At 36.4% G+C, this 25583-nt stretch overlaps 1 protein-coding gene across 1 annotated transcript in view; it reads right to left on the reverse strand.

The window, feature by feature from the left end:
* The window catches only part of BABAM2 (BRISC and BRCA1 A complex member 2), a 161181-nt gene that overhangs the window by 97600 nt on the left and 37998 nt on the right, over positions 1-25583 (reverse strand). Inside the window, exons 5-6 of the mRNA XM_058021747.1 lie at positions 13813-14007; positions 9970-10044 (exon numbers count right to left, since the gene is read on the reverse strand). Of these exons, the coding sequence (XP_057877730.1) occupies positions 9970-10044; positions 13813-14007 (270 nt within the window). The remainder of the gene's footprint in view (positions 1-9969; positions 10045-13812; positions 14008-25583) is intronic.

A 25583-nucleotide genomic window follows, 5' to 3' on the forward strand; every position in this document is an offset into this window, starting at 1 on the left:
ACAATATATTAAATTAGAACTTGCAAGATTATCAGTTACTAATTTCATCTAATCTATGTAGGGAGAAAAAGCAACAATACCTACATGTATGTCAAAATAGGAACGTGGGTATAACTTGACCTATATTTCAAGAACTTATCTAATCACTTAACAATAGTAAAATGAAAATTAAATAAGATTTATTACTTAGAAAAAGTAATGAGTCTAGGTGAAATGAGATAGAATTAATGATTTTATCTAGGACACACATTATAAATGCTAAACAATGAGAATAATAATTTGGAATGAGCGTGTTTATTCTTTGTTAACCAACACATTGTCCTAAGGGTTTTGCAAATGAATCACTGATTATTTACATACCATCAGTCAGTCATCAGTTTTAGTCAAGACATCAGTCATATCTGTCTAACATTTTTCTAAACCAGAGAATATCTGATATCTCCAATTATATAGACACATTCCAATATATTAAAAGCATATATATTTCAGTAGTGTATTACTTAAGACAGCTACAAAAGCAAGTCATTAAAATGACAAAATATGGCAAGAGATGGAACAGCATTATCAGTTTAACTCTATCTCCCTATTTTCCTTCACCAGAAGGACTTCCTATGGTATTATATGGGTATACTAAAGTGTTATATGTGCACTCCAGACAGTTCATTACGCAATTTAAAACCAACATTTAATTCACGGACATATTTTTTCCCAAATTTTAATGCACTGGTAACCTGCTAAGGCCTAAGGAGTGCACCTAATTGCACCCAATGAGGCCAAACTAACGCTCCTCCCCACTGCCCCTTCTCTCCCATGGATGAGCTGCTTGCAAAGATTACAGGTCCCAGCACATGAAAGACATACAAGTTCTAGCATGAACACCTGAACTGTTAAAACAGCACCAGAGATTCAAGAAGTCTAAGTTTTACTTGCTGTTCTCTCGCTGTCATGCTGAGATGCTGCTGGACAAGGCAGATTTTCCATTAGCCTTCTCATCTGAAGTCTCCTTCTAAAACAGAAAATGCCTACATACACCTTCTGTAAACAAGCAACCACCTTCTTAAACAGAAGACACTATAGAAATTAAAGGCTTTACAGGAACATGGCACATTATTAGCTAGCAATTGGTAGACAAAATGCTGTGCATTTTTTTGTGTATCATGGAACAAAAACAGCCGAACAGCCTATTTTTTTTGTTTTTACTTTATGTTTTATGGTATTATGATTAACGACATTGCCACTATCAATGAGACAAAAATAAAAGTGATGGATCAGTCAACCTTAGTATGTTTACTGCTTAGAGTAACTGTTTCAATGTTAAAGCTTTAATTTTTTTATTATTGTCTTAAACCTCTAAACCCATGAAACAAAGTAAAAGTGAGTAGTATTAAGCATGCCACTACATGATTATTTTACAGACATATATTTTAAAAAACCCAAACAAATGAAACCTTCTTTTAAGACTGCAGTCATGAAAGGATTTTTGTATATTTAACAAAAAAAAAAGTTACCAAGGCAAATCACAGCATTCAAACCAAGCATGACTAAGAATCATATGAAATCACCATACAGATGCACATGCATGTTAATACTATTCTTTCTTAAGAAGACATAGTCTACAAGGCTGAAAGCTAGAACAAAAGAACCCCAGAACAGTAAACCAACCCAGTCCTTGTAGCAGCCACTGGCACTTTTATAAACAAAATTTACATTACAATGTCAATATATGGGGTGCTCTAGGATTTAAGCCCCGATCTGAAGCCTTAGAAACAAACCCAGTCCTAGGGGTACTGAAAGGGGCTGTGGGCTCAGCACGGAAACATCCTTCAGAAAACCCTATCATCGTGCTTTATGCACTTATGTATTTGCAAATACAGATTTGCTGGTTCATGAGTTTTACAGATTACTTGCTACCTTCAAATTCTGTGCTCAACATCTTCTCAATATTCTTTTCTTCAAGAAGAAACAGCAGTGTAGAACAAATGCAAGAGTTTTAAAAATATGTATTTCCAAGATCCACTTCCCACTTGAAGACCACTGTATATTGCTTGTTCTACACAGTATGGGCGGACCATGACAGATAAAACAAGCACCATCATTATGTAATAACTGCAATTATTTTTATGGCTATTGAATTCCATTCTTCCTATGCAATACATAAAATGCAAATGTAAAGCAATAGTACAAATTACAAGCCCTAACAAGGCAGTAAATCTGAACCAAGTCACGCAACATAACATGTCTATAAACTTTCCCACCAGATGCAAAAAGGCTTTCAAAAGCTGCTTTTTTAAACTTATTTTTCTTAATTTTTAATAGAAAATTAATGAAAATACCCCTATCTCTAGTCATCTCTGAATAGCAAATTAGTAGTTCTACCAAATTTGAGGGGAATTCACAGAAATTGAGATGAATATTGTAAGATTTATCAGTAGATGTGGTGGTTCTTTCTTTTACTATTGCATTATAAAAATAAAATGTTTAAAAATAAAAGAACTGTCATCAGAAATACAGTTGATTGGAGACTATGATTCATATTAAGATCATAACCTATAAAAATCATCAGCTGTGCAGAATGAGCTGTTCCAGTTGACAGATCTTATTAACAAAATCTTCCAATAAATTACAGAAAACGCTGATTTTAAAAAATTGCTTTTGGCTTTCAGCATACAGAGCTTAAGGTGCTCCTGACACTAACATATTTTATGTGGTTTTAGTCACTAGATGCTACAAACAACTCATCTTGTTCTGGAAAAGCTGTACTAATACATTTAGTGAGAATGAAGGGAATTTTTTTTCCCGAGAATTCATATGTAACACATTTTTGTCATGAAGTACACTTTTATGCAGCTTTGCTTCCCTTTGTTTGTGGGCAGAAGATATTAAGAACAAAATCATGAAAGGATGACTAATTAAATCAGTGTCTGTAAGTATTTCTGCAGCTTCACTGAACTAAAGCAGTTATCACTTTACTCTTAGCTCTCCAATACCAGAAATCAGTAGATTCTGTGACAAAACAAGAGGTGACCTATTCTGAGAAACCCTGTTAGGGTCAGTGATATGATTACAATAGTACGACCAGCCAAGAAGGACAATACAGTGAAATATGAAAGATATTATCCACTTACACCTAGAGTGACAAGTGTATCGTGCAAAATAAAAAAAAAAAAAACCAAACAAAATCCCCAAACATTTCCAGCTGACAGATCTTATGTTTTTTAAGCTATCATGAAAAAGTAGACACTTAAAATATTTCAGCACCAAAAAAATATCTAGTTTTCTGATTTCACAACTTTTTAAAATACCAGAAACACTTCATGACACAATGACATTATTTTTCCCTCCCCATGTTATTTTTGGCCTCAGCCAACATGCAAGGTCCAGTAGCTGGAGTTTGCCTGCTTCTGGCACTGGGCTGCCACGCTGACAATGGCCAACACATCGAGCGAAAGGAGCACTTGCTCACTGGTACTTTGTTGTTATTTTCAATGGAAAACGTGGACAGCAAAAATAAACTGCAGATTACTGGGCCAGGCTAAAATTAAAGACTCTATAAGAGACAAGCATCAATGACATCTATACTGATAAATGTCTTCTGCACACACAGCTTACATTTATTTTCCCAGCCTTTAGATCGTGCAATTTACTGTCTTCAGCTGTTACAAATGCTACTGTTTCAAATACTGCCAGTACTAACTTGCAGAGACCCATTTCTAATCTAAAATCTCAGCGGCTCATTATAATTGTATGTTATAAAGTTTGCCTTTATTAACAGAAGAAGCCCAGACAATCTTTAATGATCCATTATTCTGTTTAAGTTAATGCTGGTATAGTAATCAATCCACTGAATATCATACTGTCATCTACTTTTAAAATATAAACTATTTGCTCCAAATGCTTGCATACATCTCAAGATAAGGAATATTTTATGGAATGAAATTCAGGAAGTTAACTTTGTGCCTTTGTCATAAAGTAGTATAATATTAAGATCAATCTAAATTAGCCTAAAAGATCTCTATGTAAAGCATGGTCAGAGTATTGTGAATTATGAGGACTACATTTTATTTCAGGATTATCTGTAAATCTTATAAACTTCCAGGTTTGCTATTGGTAAAAGAGGTAAAATGACACCAAGCACCACAGACCTGAGAAGTTTCATACAGTATGCAGGTCCATCATTCTATCCAATACAACATAAATATGTTTTGGAAGGTAGTCAAATAGAATATGCTGCATAACATTCTACACTCTTTTGAGAGGTAGCTGCCTGGCACAGACTAAAACAGTCTAGTGCAAAAAGATCAAGTCAGATCTGAGCTCCACATCATTCTTGACACTTTTGTGACCACAACACACTACACACCAGGTTTTAGTTAGTCAGTTACAAACAAAATCAATGAAGCTTAAAAGCAAAATAAAATATTATTCTTTTTCAGAATATTTAGCTCAGGGTTTTCAAACAGCATTAGAACTTTATACAAGTGCATTTGTGTTTTGGCATTTGCAGCAATTTAACATAAATCTAAAATGCTGTCAAAGAAATCAAACTGCTAAAGCACAACAGAAAAGAAATTGGCCTGGAAAAAAAATCTCATTTGACCCTATATATTACACTTTTGTTTGTTCTGTACTACAGTTAATTACTCAAACATAGACAAGTATTGCAGTCTTTTCACAGTACCTGGAATTTGGTCTACATTGTAAACAAAAGTTGCAATGAAGTCTTTTAAGAGACATCCAAATGATGAAATCAGACTAAGGAAAAAAACACAAATATGTTCTTATCTTTCAATTTGAACTTGAGGATAAACCTCTTCCATTGACAGTGTTACACACAACTGTTTGGCCTCTGGCAATGTGTCTAGACAACGTCTGTTATTTATTTCAGTTCCAAAAGATCAGCACTGAATACAATGGTCATCACAAAAAAAAAAAAAAAAAAAAAAAAGCCCAAACAAAAAGCATCTAAAAAAACAGGTCTACATTGAGTGTTTCCTTTACACTTCAATACTGACAAATTATTGGAAGGCTGCTGGTCACAGCATCATAGCTAAATCAGTCCTGGTATTAGCTATTCACTGGAGCACAACAAGCAGGTACATACACATAGGAAATGAGTACCTTAAAGATACATTCAAGAAGGTGGTGTAATAGGGAACATATTACGTAATCAAAACAGCGAAAACCCCCACGGAAATAAGAAGAGAAATACCTAAATGTCTTGTTTTCAACAGCATCACTGGCAACACACTCTGAAATCCACTGATTCTGTGCAAGCATACTACAGTCACATAAACAAGTACAATTTTTAAGTTACTGAGCTGGAGGTTTTTAATGATTTGTCATCATGATTACATATGTGCCCCTACTTGAGGAAAACTACCAAGAAAGAAACAAAGCTACACAGAATGAATGCACCTAGGCAGCCAAGAAGGTCCATGGCACCCTGGCTTGTATCAGCAAGAGTGTGGCCAGGCAGTGACCATGCCCTTGGACTCAGCACTGGTGAGGCCACACCTCAGGTGCTGTGTCCAGTTCTGGGCCTGTCACTACAAAAAGGACATTGAGGCATTGTAACCCACCCAGAGAAGAGCAATGGAGCTGGAGCACAAGGCCTGTGAAGATGGACAAGGCATCTGGGGTTGCTCAGGCTGGACAATTTGAGGCTCAAGGAGGGCCTTTATCTCTCTCTACAAACACCTGAAAGGAGGTTGTAATGAGCTGGGGGTCAGCCTCTTTTCCCAGGTAACAGTAACGGGAGAAGAGGAAATGGCCTCAAGCTGCACTAGAGGAGGTTTAGATTTGATATCAGGAAAAATTTCTTCACAGAAAGAGTGCTCAGGCACTGGAACTGGCTGCCCAGAGAAGTGGTGGAGTCACTACCTCAGCAAATCTTCGTTTGATGTGTAGATGGGATATTTAGGGATGAGCATGGGGTTATTAGTGGACTTGGCAGTGGTGGGTTAACAGTCAGACTTCATGATCTTAGAAGTCTTTTCTAACCTAAAAAATTCTATAAGAATTTGAAAGAGCTATTTTAGATTTTGAGCCCATTACCTATTTTATTACTGTGGCATACACAGTACCTGTAAAGAGTCAAAAATGCAAACTAGAGTCTGACTCTCAAAATGAGTATATATGGTGAATACCTCCCTTTATAAAATACTGTGGAGAAAATGAAAAATACTACAACCAACAAAAAGAATTTAATTCAAAACGAACATGCTGATTAAAAATCCAACTGCAAAGAAAAAGCAAAGGAAAAGTATACAAGGATTTTCTTGAGTCAAAGCCTCATTCTTTTCAAATAAGAGAACCTTAATGAAAGATTTATCACAAGAAACTTTGCAGTAGTTTGAGCCATCAGCTTGATTCTGCGGCTGTTTCAACACAAATTTTCACTTATATCAAATGAATTTGCATAAGAAAACCATTTGAAAGTGGATACAAAGGTCCACATTCAATTAAAACCTTTGCATTAAAGTATAGCTTTCTAAAAGAAAAAATAATGAATGTGCTTTTAAGTGTAAGCCAACATTTCTTTTGGAACAGCTATTTAGCATAGAAAATACACAATGATGCTTTTTCTTTCAAATGTAAAGGAATATGGCAAGAGAAGTTATGAAGAGAGATTTATCTGCTGCAGGCATTATAACAGGTATTATGTTTCCAACTAAATAAAATCTGAAGAAATTTTACTAGAACAACTGAACACATTTTGCTACAATTTTAGAATTCAAAGGAAGAAACAGTATACTCGGCATTGCTCCTTAAACTATCCTCAGTCTTTTAAGTATACTCATATATTTTACTTTAAATGTACACACACTTGAACCCAATTTTAAATTTAGTGCCACAAATACTTTTGAAATAACCTGGCAAACTTGCCTCTCCAGTCTGTAACAATCCAACATATGCTACACCTCCAAACTTTTATTCTTTATAGGTAAAGTACTTTCACTACAATCAGTATGAAGTTGACAGTAACATCTTATGATTCCAGAGTGTATTCTCAACAACCCCAAAGATTTTGTAACACTGCATACTGATCTCACAGCTTACATCATGAAACCTGAGTACGCCCTTATGATACAAAGTTTTGCTGTCATCCTTGCAGTATTTTTTATATATAATATATATTATATTACCTACTGAAATCCATAAAAACTTCAAAAGAGCATTAGAAATCACTGGGATACTAGGAATGATTGGTTAGGCAAAAATAATGGTCTTTAATATTTCACCAGATTTTAATGCAAGTAGTATTTAATTAAACATAAAGAAAATGTCAGAGAAAGCATAACAGGTTTGAACTTTCCAAATCATGACAGAGAAGCTACTGCACACTATAAGGTTGGCTACAGACTAGAACATATTTCATACACATTAAATTCTGCAGTAAAACATGAAGCTGTTAATACACTAACAGCCTTCAATTGCTGATTGCTCTTCCACCTTTCAGGGCAATGTATCAACAATTATTTCCACTGCATCAATAAAAGCTCTATCAATCATGTACCATAACCCAGCAGGCAGCATTGAAACCAGCATAACTGGCAGCCATGATGGAAAGAAACTATTTTATTGCAATATATTAGAGGTCTATTTATGTCAAAAATCTCATCCAAAAAAAAAAAAAAGACATGGACAGCTTAAAAAAAAAATCTCTTTTTTGTTTAATAGCTCCTTTACTAATTCAGAGTGGTCAGAGTACAATTATTTAAATCATAACAGAGTAGTCGTGATTCTACCTGCTCTCATGTTGTCTATTTTGCTGTCACAAGAGATGACATTCATCTAGCTCAGGGTACATACAGGAAGTTGAAGGCAGCAAGGGGTATATAAGATCCTGCCTGCTACAAAGCACACTCTGTCATAACCCATGCTGGAGCCTAAATCAAGCCATTCTTCTACTGTCAACAAATACTTGTGGAATAAAACAATATTTCTTCTCCTGTGGCTACTCAGCCAGACTACATGTCACTGTCCTACTACAGATAGTTAACTTGCCAGCTTGCACTGTAGAAGCCTGATCAAGAAAACAAAAGATTTCACCAGTACATTGCCCATCAAGAAGGATCCGCTGCTGTATAAATCCAGGCTATAACATAAAAAACCACATTAATTTTAAAACTCCAAAGGTAAGACATTAAGACTTCTGAAATATCAAAATAAAGGCAGACTGGGAAACTTTCATTCTGCTACCTATTCTGTGTGTCTCTTCACCTCAGACTACATATGCATGCAAAATAAACACATGCTTTCCTTCAGACTAACGAATCACTCAGTATCCAGGATGAACAAACTCCAGGACTAGACTTGTGGAGCACTAATGATTTATCCACACTATATGAACCTTGTTTAGAGGAGATGCTTAGTGAACATGATTGGGAATTACAGTAAGGAGGAGTATGCTGTCATGCATTGAAATGTTACTCTTCAGAAACAACTGCAGGTTCTGTCACGGTGTTCCTACATGATGACAGGTACATCAGTCATACGCCACCTTCCAACCTGCAAGGTTTCCCAGAAACTGAACACAGACGTACAAGACAGCCCTGCAACTGCAGCTATTCAACATATTCCTGCACTTGTCCTGAAATTCTTGACTCATTTAAAATTAATTCTGAGAAATACAGCACTTGGGAATTCTGGCAGAGCAGACAGCACAGTTCACACTATACATTCTCAGTCGTTTTTCCAGAGTCTTTCAGAAGCAAATCACAGCTACATTGCAGTCTAGGTGAACTATTGCTGTGCCCTGCTTAACACCAAACTTCCAGAAAAGGCCTTAGCCAACCTTCTTACATCTGACCAGAAACATTCCCATCAAGTGAGAAGAAAAAGCCCAATGGAAGACAGCAGTTGCTACTGAAAGTATCTGCATGCTTTCAAGAAGTAGCTCATTACTCAAACAGAAAATCTACAGAAGCTAGAAAGAGTGTAAGGTCCCAATCTCAAACTGCAACCAAAAATTTCAGTCAAGACTATGGTTGTGCCTGCTTTTACTTTCATGGTTTGTAGCTTGAGGCATCTTATTTGGTGAAACACTGAAGACTCACACTTGCAATTGTGATTTAACAATAGTTGAAGACAGTTCTAACAATAGGACGAAGAGGAGGTAATGGAATCCAAACCGACAATTTCATCTCAACACATTAGTTTTTAAAGATTAAGTAGCTGTTCCTCTTTCCAAATATTTAAAAGAAGGCAGACACATGGTTTAAAGGCAAGATGAGTATTGGCAACATCAACTAGCTCAAACCTTGTCTGCAGTGGAAGTTCTGACACTTCATGCTGACAGTCATGATGGACAGAAAAACCAGATCTCACTGCATTCTCTAAAAAGAATAACATTGACCTTATGATGGGCTTCCACAGTAGCTGCTTCAAAGAGAGACTGTCCCCATTCTGTAAAAACACTCATTTCAAATTCTTCCATGGTGGTAGTTTGTCACAAATTGCTTTTTCTGTTTTTATTTCTCCTCTTAGCAAAGAAATAAATGCTTTTTTATCCCAATTTGCAAAAATACTCTATAGTACTACTTTCAAAAGTATCTGGTTAAATTTCTGTGCATTGTGAACAGTGAAGTAATGTAATCACTGAAGCTTTCAGTTCAAGTAACCAGAATTTGCTTTCATTCTCTGTTAAGAAATGGTATATTTAGTTTGCTTTTCTGCTTCTACTATCAAGACTACTGGTACAATTGAGACTGTTCACTAAAAATTCCAGCACTCACAGACATGGCATGAAATTCCACAGACTCATATAAAAGACGCCACTAAAGTAGCACACAAAACAACAGCATGTCCAACATCACCTTCCCAAAACATGATCCAATTAGATTTTAGAAATGGTGAACTTTCAAACTCTTGGAGAGCAGGAAGGCAGGAAAGTCTAGATAATTACTAAGGAGATTGTAATAATTCATACTCTCTCACAAATACCGTCAACTTAGACAGTTATTTTACCTTAAGCAGGTATGTAGGAATATTGCTGAAATCGACAGGCAACTTCAAGAGGAAGCGAGCCGAGAATTCTCCAGTCTGTGGAAAAAATGTAACACTAATGAGACCTAGTAGCTAAAAGAGAACCACAAACATTCTGAAGATTAAATACTATCCAGAAAAATGTGTCAGAGCTCATACCAGAGAGAAGGTTTGAGATTTAAAACAAAATTGCTGAATACAAATATTGGAGAGGAAAAAAAAATTATAGATTTCACAGGTGTCATACGAAAAAACGCCTTAAAAAACATTAACCCTCATTGCCAGTAAGTCAACAGCAAAAAGTAGATTAAAACAATGTGCATGACAAAAAATCAGACTATATTTTGTTACACCCTAAATATAGATGTATCTTGGCTGTACTCATTTCCGGACAAAGGTCTGGCAGGACCTGCAAAGAGTCTGAAAGCAAAGCTAAAGACCTGACAAATTGATAAGAACACATAGATAAAACAGAGGCATCTTTACAAATACTGCAGATATATGTAAAAGAATTTGTGTTTTGAAAGGTGAGCACATATCAAAAGTGTCATCTGAATAAAGTTAGAGGAAAAGATTTCAAGTAGAATGTTTAAAATAATTTGTCTTCAGAATTATGTAACTCTAAACACCTAGACAACCGTTTACTGAAAATGTGCCAAGTGTCCCATACACATTGCTCTTTTTTACGTATAAAGGGTATGTGAAGGAAATGGAAAGGATTTCCTCTCTGTTTCATACACTTCCTTAAAACCAGACTTTGTCCACCTGGTTATAAAGCAATGAAGCTAGCTGTTTTTTAAAAACAAATGCCTGCCCGATATCCTTCATGTTAATTTTTCGTTATCTCAATTTTTAAAAATTCAATATAGTAGCCACACAGCAGCTATATTTGTTAGGTACATTGAATTAGCAGTAAAAAGTGTTAAACATTGATTTTATGCAATTAATTACAAAAACTGGGATAATTTGAGACAAGCTAACCAATTCGTCTGTGCCAATCTTTCTGGGTAATCTACCAGGCATGAACTATAAATACCTCATTCTATCTTTAAGTCACTAAACAAGAAAAAACAAGATCTGGAATGGAACTGAAATGTTCCTAACAGCACCTTTCAAGTTATATCATTTGCCAGAATGATTTGTGTGACATTGGGCTGTAATTCACCCTTATGCCAGCTAGCTAAGAATTGCCCTTAAAATTTGTCACTGGTAGTCACACAAGATAGGCAAAGAAATTACTCATAGAAACACTATGCAACAAAAAGTGAGTGTACACTAAAGTCCAGCTGTGAAATCTTTCCTGAGTACACCTCTTGTGAGGAGAGGTACCAACTTCCTGATGCTGTATTACTGATGTATGCAGAAAAATCAACAACTTCTTGCACATGTTTAACATTAAGACTATTGTGATGATGGTCAGGATCCTCACTTCTTATCCAGAGCGAAATGGATATTACAGACAGTGCTTCTCCTCTGGACTTTCAAAAAATGCCATACAACAGTTTGCCATAAAATCCAGAAAATTATTTTTGGTATAATACCTAGTCTGATGAACTAGGATAGCCACTGTGCACATGAATGACCTCTGATCAATGCTGCTCTGATCATCAGCTGCTCCAAAAAGTCTAGATCTTTCATATCATTCCATCAAGATTATTTTGCAAACAAATTCTTCCAAAGGTGTTCTGGCTGGACAGGGAGCAGCCCCTGTCCATGGTGCTCATCTCTCTGGCCCAAACCAGGCTGGATACCGGCATCAGGTCAAGACAGATGAATTTCTGGCCACAGCCCTGAGGGACGGGGTATTTAATGGGCTCCTGCATCTGCTGGTATTCCTCCAACAAGAAGCCACTTAGCTAGATAGTAGTTTGTTGATTTATCATATATCTCGGAGACTTGCACTTTAGGAAACTGGAGGCAGCAGAACAAAGGTACAAGAGCAAATTTCTGTTCCATTCTGGGTCAGAGTGCTGAATTCAGGTATTCTTTTTAAAGTATTTTTAACTCATGCACCTAAGATGATCACTTTCATAACACTGTACAAGGCTCATACTTTATTTCGGAAATCTGCTGAACTACTATTGTTTCCGGAAAGACAGCAGCAACATGAATTTCAATGACTTCTAGGCAGAGAAGATAAAAGGCCATTTGCCTCCTGCTTTCTGGAAAAACAGTCCTATTTTGCTGATCCTTAAGGCTAACAAAATAAGAAGTTGTAAAGGATAGTAAAGAGAACTACACAAGGTAGTTTCACAGTTTTGTTTTAGGACACTAGTAAACAAGCCTCTGTCATATATGCCAAGTATACAGAATCTTCAAAACTCTCAGGAGTCTTCTTGACAGAGAATAAAGACTTAGAAAAAAGCACATGCTATAAAAAAACTATAGCTCTGCTATATGAAAAGGATTTGACCCAAAATGTATTTATTTTATTGGAGTGTTTTTAATTAAAAAAGCATTTAAAATTAAAGAAAGTTCTTTATTCAGTCACCAAAGATTGAGAAAAGACTCAGTAAAATTTCAGTACAGTTCAGAAAGTCTTCTGCACTTCAATAAACCAGTCTGATGAAATTTAGAGATATAGCAAGTTGTTTGGGATGCAAGATATGGACAATAACATCTGTGAATAAGTTAATTTCAATCAAATATTCCGATCTATAAACATTAAAGAAGTCTGAATTTCTTTGATGAAGAAAATTAATCTGGGTTCAAATAAAAAAGCCTAGATGACTTGCCTAAGGAAAAAAAACCAGATCAATGTGTGAGTTGTAAACATCCTTGAATCACCTGTAACTTAAGGATGATTGAAGTGATACAAAGTTGAATTCTAGCCTTGATAATAGGAGTGATGAAATTTCATCAATTTTCAGACTGCACCTGTTTCAGAAGATATAGCTTCTGAAGGCCAGTTTATCTTAAGAGTATGCCATTTCTGAAAGCAAGGGGGAAACAAGTCCTTCATAAACCCCATTAGATATTTCCTGACATATCTTACTCCAAACTTCCCAAGAAAAATATATTACTAGCAGAAAAAACTTGATGTTTTGCAAAGCTTACTCTGTGGCAGAGATCAATTTTTAAAAAACATCCATTCACACAGTAACCAAAATGCCTGCATTGCCAATGGCCACACCTTAGAGATCTATACACAGTGTTTCTATATAGAATGGCACATTTCCCATGTGGGAACATGGGATATAACTTCAGGAAGCAGATAAGCCAGTTTAATGTCTGACTGTCCTATGAAAGCATGGCCCTACAAAGTCACTGCTCTAGCCCATCTTGCCTCCTCTTGCAGAAAATTACTTGGGTTAGTTTTTCCTCTCCTCTCCCAGAACAACTCATCTCGGCTTAGATAAGTGCAAGAGAGATACTGGCAGCTGCAGCTACCAATTAAACCAACTCAAACACAATGTGGAAACACACCCTAATGCACCCTACCCCTAAGCAGACTGGTAGGCTGGCAGGGTGTCATACCAACATCATTATTCTGCCTCTCAAATCTTCAAAGCGAACTCAAACTTCCACACTGATGTTGTACTGTGCTCTCTAAACACAGCACAGGCTTTTCAACAGTTCCAAAGTTTTCACCTATAAACCAGATGAATGAACACCAGGTTCAAAACCAGTTTTCACCTGGATATCTGGTTCAACCACTGAAATGGAATACAGCAACATCCCAAACAAAGAGTATAGAAAATCAGCTGAAGTCAAATAGCTTTCTCCATCAGAAATGTCAAGCATGGAGATGCACAGGAAGAACTTACATTTTCCCAAGAAGGAGTTGTATTTGTTAAAAACATTTTAGATGTAATAAGAGCTTACCCAGTTGTTTTTTTTGCCAGCATAGATTTCCATGTTTTCTCCATACTGAGGCTCTTCAAGTAAAGTCTGATACTCAAACATGAGACGAGAACTCTCCCGTAATCGGCTGCATTGAAATTGATGATACTGCTGCACAAGCTCTTTCACAACAAGCAGCAAGCATTCAGGGTTTGAAGGATTCCAGGAAGCTAAATTCTGTTGATTAGAAAAGAACAAAACCCAAAATTGTTGACACCAATAAAAGACAAGCAATCCCCCTTCCATACTGATACCAGAGGCACGTATGCATGTGGAACATTTTTGACAAAGCTACATGACATTATTAGAATACAAAGGTTCTACCATGCTTTGGAAGAAAGCCAGGTGAAACAGCAGAAGCTTATTAACAAATAGGAGACCTACTATAAAACTGATAAAAGGGCTAGTACCAGGCTTATGTAGGCCCAAATGACCATTCTATTCTTTCCTAAAATTATAGGAAAATTATAGTTGTATCTGAGAACTGGAAAAGTTTTAATTTAATTAAAACTGATAGGCAACAAACAAGTACAACCTTGCACAGTAACTGATTCAAAAAGCAGTCAACCAAGTGAATAGGGCAAATTAACACCAACTACAGAAACTGCTCTGCTTCATTATCTCAAGCAGTGGCTACATTATCATTGGTAGAGCAAATAGGTTCTCTTCTCTTGCCTCAACCTTGTGATTTATTTCACCTTAACTGCCTCTTCACTTGAATTACCTTGACTCATCCCCTTAACACAATTGTCATCTGTACCCAGAAGCCTCTTTAATATGCTGGCAGAAATTTTTATTACAGGTTCACTGTATTTCAAGAAATAGCTAACAGAAATAAAAATGATAATACAATTAAGATAACCGTGTCAGTAGCACAGTAGTGATGTTACCACTCCTGTAATTGGCTTAGATCAGTCTTCTGTGCACAGTTAAGTTTTATTCAGGAAGTATTTGGTGTTACAAACCACACCTAATGTGACCAATGTTACATGCCTACATTTGGCTGACCAAAAAAGGACCTATGTGAAAGGCAAAGGGGCACTCACCCTGTAGTCCATGCTGTTAGGACATGAAAGAGCACTTATTGAACATACTTAGGTACTCATATGCTTTGCACTTGGATCTTTAAGCAGTTTTCTTGATACCATCCCAGAGCATGTTAACGCAATCATGTGACATTTAGTGAGCTTTGAGTAAAAGTAAAATCAATCTGCATTTCATAGAATCATGGAACGATTTGGGTTGGTAGGGCCCTTGAAGATCACGCAGTTCAGGGGAGGGACATCTTCCACTAGACCAGGGTGCTCAAAGCACCTTCTAACCTGGCCTTTGACACTTCCAAGGACAGGGTATCACCAGCTTCTCAGTGCAACCTGTTCCAGTGCCTCACCACCCTCACAGTAAGTAATTTCTTCCTTATACCTTATTATCATTTACCCTAATTCAATTTAAAACCATTACTCTTCTCTCCCACCACTCCATGCTGTTATAAAAGCTCCCCTTCCAGCTCTCTTGAGGGCCCGTTTAGGTACCAGAAGGCTGTATATCACACAGATATTTGACAAACTAGCTGCAACAGAATTTTAAATTACATGAATTGTACAGTTAACATTAAGAAACTCAGAACTAGCACAGATATCTGCACTTTACAACTAAGTGATGATATAATACAGTAGCTTCATAAATTTACTTATTCATATTTGTATTCAATGTAGTTACATGCCATGTTACTTCTTTCTGCAAGTTGCAGGTATTTCATAAACAAATTCATATTTTGTGCAATGCCAAAAGTAATAAATACAAGTAATAAACACAAGTGAATGAGTTCCACAGAGAAGTTGTTGAACCTCTGTCCTTAGAGATACTCAAAACCTGACTGAACCAGGACCTGGACAGCCGAATCTATCTGAGCTGCCCAGGCAGGGCAGCTGGGCTAATGATCTCTATCTAAAGGCTCCTTCCAACCTCAGCTAGTTTTAGCTTTATGAAGAGGTTCACAAAAAGCTCAGACTGAAACAGGATCTTAGCAAGGTGAGACTCCACAGCCCTGGCCTGAAAAGAAACAAATGACTTTGTGTATAAAATTTATCTTCTGATACCCCTGATACCCTGCAAAAGCAGATAGAAAGTTTGATCAGTTACTCATCAGGCACCACGCTTCATCTCTACAAAGAAATTTACTTGTAGCCTGATCTCTAACTAAGATGTTATTTCCATTAGAAAGGGTTATAACTTTTATTATTTCTGATGACTTTGAATATGTCCCTGTGGAACAGTTTTATACAGACTTCAGTATATGTGTATGGTGGCTCAATATTTCAAATGTTTATCTTTCCACAACTTTATACCTTTTTCTCACTTGAGTAATACATGTTAAGATCTTACCAAAATGAACTTGTGATTTTCAGCATCATCACTTGAAATATACCAGACTAATTTGTCAGTGAAAGCAACAGGAAGTATGTATTGCTGTGTTTTACATGCATGAACAGCTACAGGATTGAATTGTATTCCTATTTTCCTGCTCACTCTGATTCTGGTCAAAAGGGCTGCTCTGCATGGCTAAAATGCTACTTTTGAACCTATGCCTTTAAAAGTTACTACCGTGTCACAGACTTCACATTTGTTCACAGCTTGATGTAAAAGTACTGTTTTCTCCTCCTTCCAGACAGTAGGAACACTTACAAAATGGTAATATTATCATTGTAAAATCTTAAAACTTAAACTACATTCCAGAGGAACTGGTCAATTGGTGATACACTAACGCAAATCATGTAAGTTCCTCAAACACTACAGAGTGACTGAAAACCTTGTTTTACCTTGTCTACTACCTACAGCTGGTAAAAATTTGTCTGCAACTTGAACCTATTTAAGCTTATCCAATTCCACAAAATACTAGAGAAAATCTGTCAGGTAAGACAGCATCTTCTAGGAAACACATTTTCTACCATGCAGCCTGAAACCAGACTGCATATAACCTTAAATTTCCTGTTCCCAAGCTGCTGCTCAAATAAAACATTTCCAGAAAGCCAGAGGATGTAATATGCCAGTATGTATTGATATCAGCCAGACAAGTGGGAATAACCTTTCCTCCTAATGACATTGGTATAACACAATAGAAATGTTCTGTCAAAGGAAATGACCAGCAGTATTTTAATAACTGACCTAAATGCAACTGAACCTTTTGTTTTTTAAATAACGTTACACTACAGAACAAAAAAAGAGCAAGAGGAAATCCATTGTCATTTGTGCAGCACAGAGCTAAAGGAGTGCTCTTTTCAAAGAATTCAAGAACATTGCATCAAAACAGTGTTCATTCTGTACTGTCTTAAAGCTACAGGAATTAAAATTAATGATTTGACTGTAGGATCCTTACTAAACACCTCTCATTCAGCAACTCATATTTCAGAGTACAAACTGGTTATAAAAACAAACCACCTGAAGGACATACAAGAATTATAATGGATTCTCACTGATGAAAGAAGAAACATACAAGGGCTACACAAATTTTCTGAAGCACAAGTTCTGATTTATATAAAACATTTTTAGCTTTAGAATCATATTATTGTAGTGCATGTTATTTGGCATTTGGTCCCTACATTTCCATTCATTTTGTTAACTTTGCAGGACTGTACTTTCCACAAGATCTAAACTCATAAATTTTAACACAAACTCTACCAAATATAATACCATAGTTATGTACGAGATTTCTTTTTGCATATCTTAGTGTAACTTATTTGCCATATGCACTAGGTTCATTCACCTGAAAACACTTTTAAACAACTTTAATCCAATTTCAACAGGATGTCAAAATATGTGCTATATTGTTCTCAGTTTCAAACAGCACCTTCCTAAATCTTCCTTCTGTTTTTCAAATCAAAGATAAAGTAAGCAACTACCTGTAAAATACAGGTAGTTGTAAATGTAAAATACATTGTTAAATCTAGGGCAGAGTTTGATTTGTCAAGTTTATCCCTTTCAGAGTGCCTAGATTGCTACAATTTCAGCATTAGGCAGAGTCTTCTGAGGACACACAATTCGTCACTTCATTTGATGCAAGTAGCGTCCTTGCAACAGTAAGCTGACAATTTCTTTAGAGAGAAAAGACCTTCTAAATAAGAATTTATTTGGTGATGCAGTATTGTTGTCACTATTAGACTTTGGAAATCATCAAAATCTTAAACATAGAGCAAAAGCAGTAGTAACCTGTATGCTTCATTTTCTGATTGTTTGCCTGAAGGCTGCATTCCAGCTGAACCAATCCTGCTTTTTAAGAGATTGTAGTTAAGAAGATTTAAAACATTAGAAGACCAGAGCTTCTGGTGTTTGTGTTTCATGGCTTCAAGTTCTGCTTGAAAGCTCAAATCTTGTATAAGTATTAAAATCTGATGCAATTTCAAGATTATGAGGTTTAGTTGTTACAACTTTAAAAAAATCCTGGGAAACAGAACTCAGATCACTGAAGCCAAGAGGAATACAGAAATAACAAGACAATTATGTATATAGAAAATGACTTATTGCTTTCTGTGGCTTATCTCAAAATTTTCTGCCTTGCTCACAAATCTATACATTATCATTTTACCAAAATCACATGCATGCTGAAAACATTTTTTTTTCACCTGAATTCGCTATAAAATTGTGACTAAAATGAATTTTATAGAGAAAAAAATTATCACTGGGGCATTGTGACTGGGGCATTGACAGACTGAGTTACATATTTCACTCAATAAATCCTGTCTAGTTGGAAATGAGATTTCTGCAAGATTTCCAGAGAGTTAATAAAATTTAACAGAACAATCATTAATGCATTTAAAATAAAGAAATCCAGACTTGGATACAATCTCTTGCCTTGTTTGCCAATAGATATCTTTAAATGAACTCTGCAGTGCAAACTCCCTAATTTACTCAACAGTTAGCCAGTTAGATTGAAAGTGCCCCAGTGTACAACAATATACCAGCATGAATCAACCCAAACTGCATCTGCAACTAGCCCTGCATTCGTGCTGATCTCACATGATGGCCTACATGCACAACTCACACTGGTTAGGACCATCATCAATGTTATCATTTTTTCAGTGTATCATTGAAGGACTTACCTGACATTTCTGAGCACACAGATGAAGGTTCAAATAAACAATTCTCTTCTGCCTAAACACTGCTTGCATGTGTCTAGACATGATCTCCACTAACACTATGAGCAACTATATGCGTCAGATCTTAATTTAAACCTTTCAGGTTTTAATTTCAGCCCTTTTTTTTTGGTTTTGTCATACTGCAACTTGTGTAACTTCCATCTTCTAAGAAGATAAATTGTTGCCTCATCTTAAGAAGTACAGAAGGTTTAGTAGCATCCAAAGATGACGGTACATTCTTGTGGACACAAAAGCCTGCTAATGTCAATCTGTGACAACTGGGTGAACCCCATTTTTCCAGTTAGGGAATGAATGAAAAATGATCTTCAGGAATAAATTCAAAATGGCCTGCAGAAAAAATAATGGAATGAGAACTTCCATCTGATAAGAGGCTAGACTCCAGAAGCACCACTGCCCACACAGCTGTAGCTATTGTCATACAGAAGATGGCCAATAACTATTTACCTATCCATAAGCAAGCACTTCAACATAAAGAAGTTAAATGCTCCATGGCAGAAGTTTTCCTGGCTGACTTTTTTCATTATAGAACAAAGTTTCAGGACAAGGTCTTTCAGAAAACAGTTATCTAAACCTTTGACTAACCAATAGCATGTATATTCACCAAACCTTGCCCTCTAGCTCATGTTGTGAGGCAATAGGAATGGAAAAATAGTATTCAATTATTATACAGAGATTAACAGACCATAGACTGTGTCTACACTGGAGAAATCCAAGCGATTTAGGAGATCTCTTCTGACAATCTGCCAGATATTAAGTTAAACAATCTCACCAAGGAGCATTGATTTTCACTAAGAAGTATAACCCCAGAGATTTTGTCGGGCTGCACGTTCAATTTGTGAATTCCCTGGCTCCTGATCCTGTCTGCTGACAGAAGTTGGCTGCATAGTAAGCAAACAGTTTGATAGGGAAAGGTTTTCTTGACATTCAGACATGACCAGAGTTGAGAAAATGAATTCACTTGAAGTTGGTATAAAAGGCAGAGTAGAGCTGTTACAAGGCCACCCACAGAGTGCAATTTAAGCCATTTCAACAGTAACTCATTTAAATGAGTAGCAATGACACCAACTGGATTTCCAAAAGAGACAAGGAAAATTTGCACCCTGACACTATCAGTTCTAGTGAGATCTTACAGGTGAGGCAAGGGAAAAACCCCCAACAAAGTAACTTCTCAGCCCTATTAGAAAAGACATGCAGAGTTTAGCTTTCCAAAGATTCCATACTATTCGACTTCTGGCAAAGAAACCACATTTAAATTTTGTTCTGGAACATTCTGTGCTTTGTAGTCTTTCCTTTATCCTTCCAAAAAATCTAATCAAGAACCTATGCAAACTACTCAGTGGCCATGATTACCTATTCCCCATTTTTTTTTCACAGCACAATGGGCCTCATGTTCCATAAAGCTGCTAATTCATAGGATTCTTGAGAGGTTATTGCTTATTTCATAACTCCAAGCAATGTCTGCAGCAAGCCATAATTCTGCACTATCAGAAATGAAATACGGTAACAATTTCTAATTGATTTGAAGTTGTTTTTCTTTGAAATGTGTTTAAATACCCAGGTTGCCAGAATATCTTCCAGGAATATGATTTTAAAGAAGACAGATTGCAACTGTTTTTCCTGGCTATACTACAGGAAATAACAGCAAGATCTTATTTTAAGTTAGTGTACTTCTATATTTCTAAGCAAGAAATTAACTTTCATGAGAAAATGTCAGTAAACAAAACCTCCCAAGCCCGTAACAGTGGTAATGCATTTCTATAGCATCTTTCATCCAGAATTATCATAAAGAATAATGTTAAGTACAGATTTGCATTTTGTTTATATCTCTGCACACCACATGCACACAACTTGCATCCTACAGTGGCTTAAAATCAGTACCAATATAACTTTTTACCCAAAATGAGAAAGATCACAGTGTGATATCAACACTTATCCTCCACATAAGTACAGAGGAGATACTGGTCCAGTGGTTACAGCATTAGCCTAGAAACTGGCATATCTGGTTTCAGTCTCTGCTTTGCTCTACTCTGCATAGGCCACCACAGGGAAACTGCTCACAGAAAAAGGCACAGGATAATTATCTACCATATGCTCACATCTTTCTATCAACAGATATTTTTCACAGTATTTGCAGGGCTGGAGTGTTATAACAACTTCAAAGGCTTCAGTATCTTAGCAGCCAGCACTTAAACATCCTACAGGCTGCAGCTTCAAATCAATCACTGTAAACCTACATGCCATCTACTTGTCATCTTGTTTTCACAGGTTCTTCATATCCCTCTCCCCCAAAGCACCACTGGAACAACTTTCTGGAGTGATCTTCTTGAAATGATCATTTTTGGGCCCAAGCAACATCAAAACTTAACATTTCATAAAAACAGTTCAACTCTGGAGCAATTCTGTCATTGCAAATACAACCAAAGAATTGTGTGCTCTGCTGCTATGAATAACAGATAAAAACGTTTGGACAAAGCAAAGCTTGGGATTGTCAGTATTTATTTTAATTTTTATTTTTGGCAAGAGGCTGTGAAAACTGGATACAGGAATTAGAACAGCTCATAAACAGCTGAAATCCCATATACCTAAGAGCCTTGAATTAGCAAGAAAATATAGAGCAGGAAAACAACATAATAGGAAATTAATTCTGCTTTCAGAAGAGCATCTTATCTCGTGCATGAAATTATTTTCTCTTTTTCTTCCACTGGCTACACAGTGTGCTTCTTGATAAATGATGCAATACCCAAAGCAGCTCTATAACAGATCCCAGCAAATCTGATACATGGAGAACACTCTTCTGCATTCACCTAGAATAAATGCAAAACTGCTGTTCAAGTACCATTCACCCAAAAAAGGAGTAAACTCAGCTTCCAAAGGTTACTACAATTTTTTTCTATTTCCTGCTGAAGGAGAAGTAGAGGCAGCTGATCTTGGTAAGTTAAGAGTACTCAGGAAATCCAGAATCTGCGAAGCTGAGCCCAGGAGAACATTTCTATGTTGTGCACTGTTCCTAAAGAGTCTGCTTGTTTCTCCCACAGACCTCTCTTAGAAGATAATCAGACCCTTAAAATCTACAACTGCTTACTATCTGATTAATCCCCTAAAGACTTGACATGCACAAACATTTCTTGTCCTGCTCTAAGGAATTAGAGCAAGTTTTGTTTTATTACAGACCTCTCAGCACACCTCTCTCAAATCAGATACCTTTACCAAGAGGGAGTTTCTTAATTCCCTCAGCATGTATTAAATTCTGGGTTAGTGAATCCAATGCACTAATTATTAGTTTCTCCACGTGAGTACAGCGCCCTTTTTACCCCTGGGAGTTGGCTACCAGGTGTACATATTTAACTAGATATGGCAAGTAAAAGGAACAAAGCACGAAGACAAGAAAAATTCCCCCACAAGATATAGGCACATGCATCTTTCCCTGAAGACTCACCATGCCCTGATGGTAGTGTGAACAGACCTCAACTCCTCAGGCCCTCAGTGGAGCAGAGAACAGACCACTGTCAATGCTTCACCTCAAGAGTCCCTGTCAAATAGCAAGTCTTTCACTCTTATCAGCTCCTGTGGTTTTTTCCTTTCCTGTCAACACAAGTAATTTTAGCTACAGCAAAAAGGCAGAACCTTTACAGCTAATGTTTTGGATAGCATCCACTAACATCCCTTGAGCATTTATCTGCACACGCAGAACTGTTTTCTTGTAACCATTTTTCCCTTTCCAAAATCCCACAAATTAAAATCAATGTATCACAAGGTGGATTTCACTGTTGTGAGAGCAGTATTGCCATCTTTATTTTCACATCTGTACTATAAGACCTTGAAAATACAGTCCCTAAAGAAAACACTTACAAAATACCACTGTGTAAATCATAAAATATTAGAAATCACAATTATTTCTCTATCATACCAGAAATATTATTGCACATTAGTAGTCTCTTCTCAAAAAAAAGCATGGAAACACTCATTTGGTTTTTTATGAAAGTAAAAGCTGCATCTCTAGGAAGATGGGTATGTGGCAGAGTTCACATAAAACTGTATGAACACTTATACTGCAAACAAAAGACTCAAGATGCTGACTAAATTTGAATTATATTTCTGTAGTTATCTCTAAAACAGAGCAGATATGCCTGAGGAACTGAAATAGAAGATAGCAAGGGAACACAGATTTAAAAGAATGTAAAGAATGAGTAAAACAAAGAGAGCTTTTGAAACAAATATAGGCTGAAACTTAAACTGGTAAAAAGGAAAGAAAATGTATCTTCAGCCCTCCTCCACTTGGGGAAATGAATAGATCTTTTGAAAATCACCCTGAGTGCAAAGACATTTATTTCTTTGCCCCAACAATCTCTTCTGAAGAAAAGAACCTTCAGGGTACCAAACTTAAACTAATTTCATTGGAGAAAAGTGCAATTATAAATTATAACACAATTCACAAGCCAGAATTAAATCAAATACAAAACTGCATTATTAGACAGAATTTCTAACTGTCCTTATGTAATCAGTTAATCTAAAAGTTTTTTCTACTTGATTATCCATAAGCAATGACCAACTTCCTCTACAGAAAAATGAATTATAATAGCACATCAATGTGAATTCAATGGGAATACTACACAGAATTTAAATGTATTCTCAATTCAGGAAGACTGTCCTAGAGTCAGTCTTTTCTCTCAAAAAAACCCCCACTCCTACCCAAACCCCTTGTAAACGTGTTTCTACAAAGCTAACAAGAGCTGTTGCCTTCAAGACATGTCATTTCTTACTGTTTATAGGGTTCTTGTAAAGAAGCAGAGTGTATTGTGACAGCAACACCACAGATAAGGGCCAGAATCTTTCCATTTTCCACTAGTTTTTCTGATAATACTTTTCCCACAATTAAAAAAAAAACAAACCACTGCTCAAATAAAGAATGATTATAGATTAATAAAGTGAATGAAAAAATAGTCAGAAGTACATTACCACTTTGCTGGTTTACACTAAAGAATTATAAATGCTAACATATAATCATTGTACTCCCAAACTTCCACCTAAAAGATGTTCTGCTTTCATGTGTCTGGCTTGGGATATCCAGCTTTATATATTTTCTATGAGCCATGGCTCAAAAGTGAATGATTTGCAGGAATTCATTATACCACCCTTACCACTACCAAGGACTGTATTTCCTGCAAAGCAAAGACATGCAAACCTAAACATCTTTTTCAACTTTTTACATTAAGATTTAAGCATCCTGTTATTCTGGTCCAATCTTCTGGCCCATCTAACTCTATGACCATGAAAAATACAGTCAAACTCACATGAAAAACGGAAATTATTTTTTCCTAAAACAGTGCTATGAATGGAAAACCATACATGTTTTCTTCCCCTATTTTACTAGTGCACCATGATTAGGTCCTTCATTACATGCACTTTATTTAGTATGGCAGAAAAACTTTTTCTCCCACTTTGTCATCCTTCAGTCAAATGCCCATGCACATTCCTAATGCCCTCCAAAAATCAGTCTCTCCTGGACTGAAATACTATATTTTAAAAGCTAATATTCTCTATTTTTTCATAATCTAGGGAGAAACTGTATTATCAGAGAAGCTTGTGCCAAAAAATGAAAGGAAATGTTTCCCCCTGGAGCCTTTTACAAAACGAATGGAATTCATTTTGCCTTCTGCACTAGCAAGATTTAAGCAAGAAGGGCAAAACTACCTAGCTTAACAGATATTTTGCTCCCTTGAAACTAAAGCAGTATTATCAAATTATTGATTTTTCTTTTTTTTAAAATTTCTGGACTCTAGGTGAAAGGTTGAGCCAAAATGCTGCAATTAAGCAAAGCGCAACTTTTAACCTCAGCATATTCTCTTCTGCTTATGCTTTGAGACAGAAAGCCAGGTTTTATAAACTGTGCTAGGAAATGCTGAAGTTTGACAAAAAGAAAGTGAGGTAAATACACGCAATGACTACACATGAATAGAAAATGGCAAAGTAATACAATGTGGCTAACCATCTCTCAGCCCTATAAATATTAACAGCTCTAGACAAAAACGACTAAAACAAAAGGCTGTAAGAGAAATCAAGAAGACTTAAAACAAGGAGAAAAATGAATAATTTCCCAGTGTAGAAAGGTTTTGATGGACTCAAAGATGGAAAGGTGAGAGGAAAACCTTTCCTGTCATCCTCTTGTACTCCTTCTGCTGGACTGCTAGCCAGCATCTTTAGCACACATCTGCAGAGATAATCCTAACACTTGCTCTCAGCACCGTGTGACTTCTGAGAAGGACCTCCTGAATGCTGGCCTCACACATGCTGCAGTCAAGCTGACCAGGCTATGCCAGGAGAAGATTCCCAGCCAGAATCCTCTTTTGGAGAGTTCTCATTTTAAATCCAGTACTTAATCAACTTGGCAGAGGGGCTGAATCAGATCATCTCCAGAGGGCCCTTCCAACCCTAACTATTCTGTGATTTTGTGATTCCCTGTGGAATAGTGTGGAGCTCAGACACCAAAAACCAGATCAAAATACAATCAAAATTATATTTTTTCAGATCTGGCTTTAAAAGGAATGCAGCACTGGTATATCTCTATTTTCAAAAACGTGAACAAAAATGTATCCCATAAGT

The sequence above is a fragment of the Melospiza georgiana genome, chromosome 3, assembly GCF_028018845.1.
Source record: "Melospiza georgiana isolate bMelGeo1 chromosome 3, bMelGeo1.pri, whole genome shotgun sequence".
Lineage (NCBI taxonomy): Eukaryota > Metazoa > Chordata > Aves > Passeriformes > Passerellidae > Melospiza > Melospiza georgiana.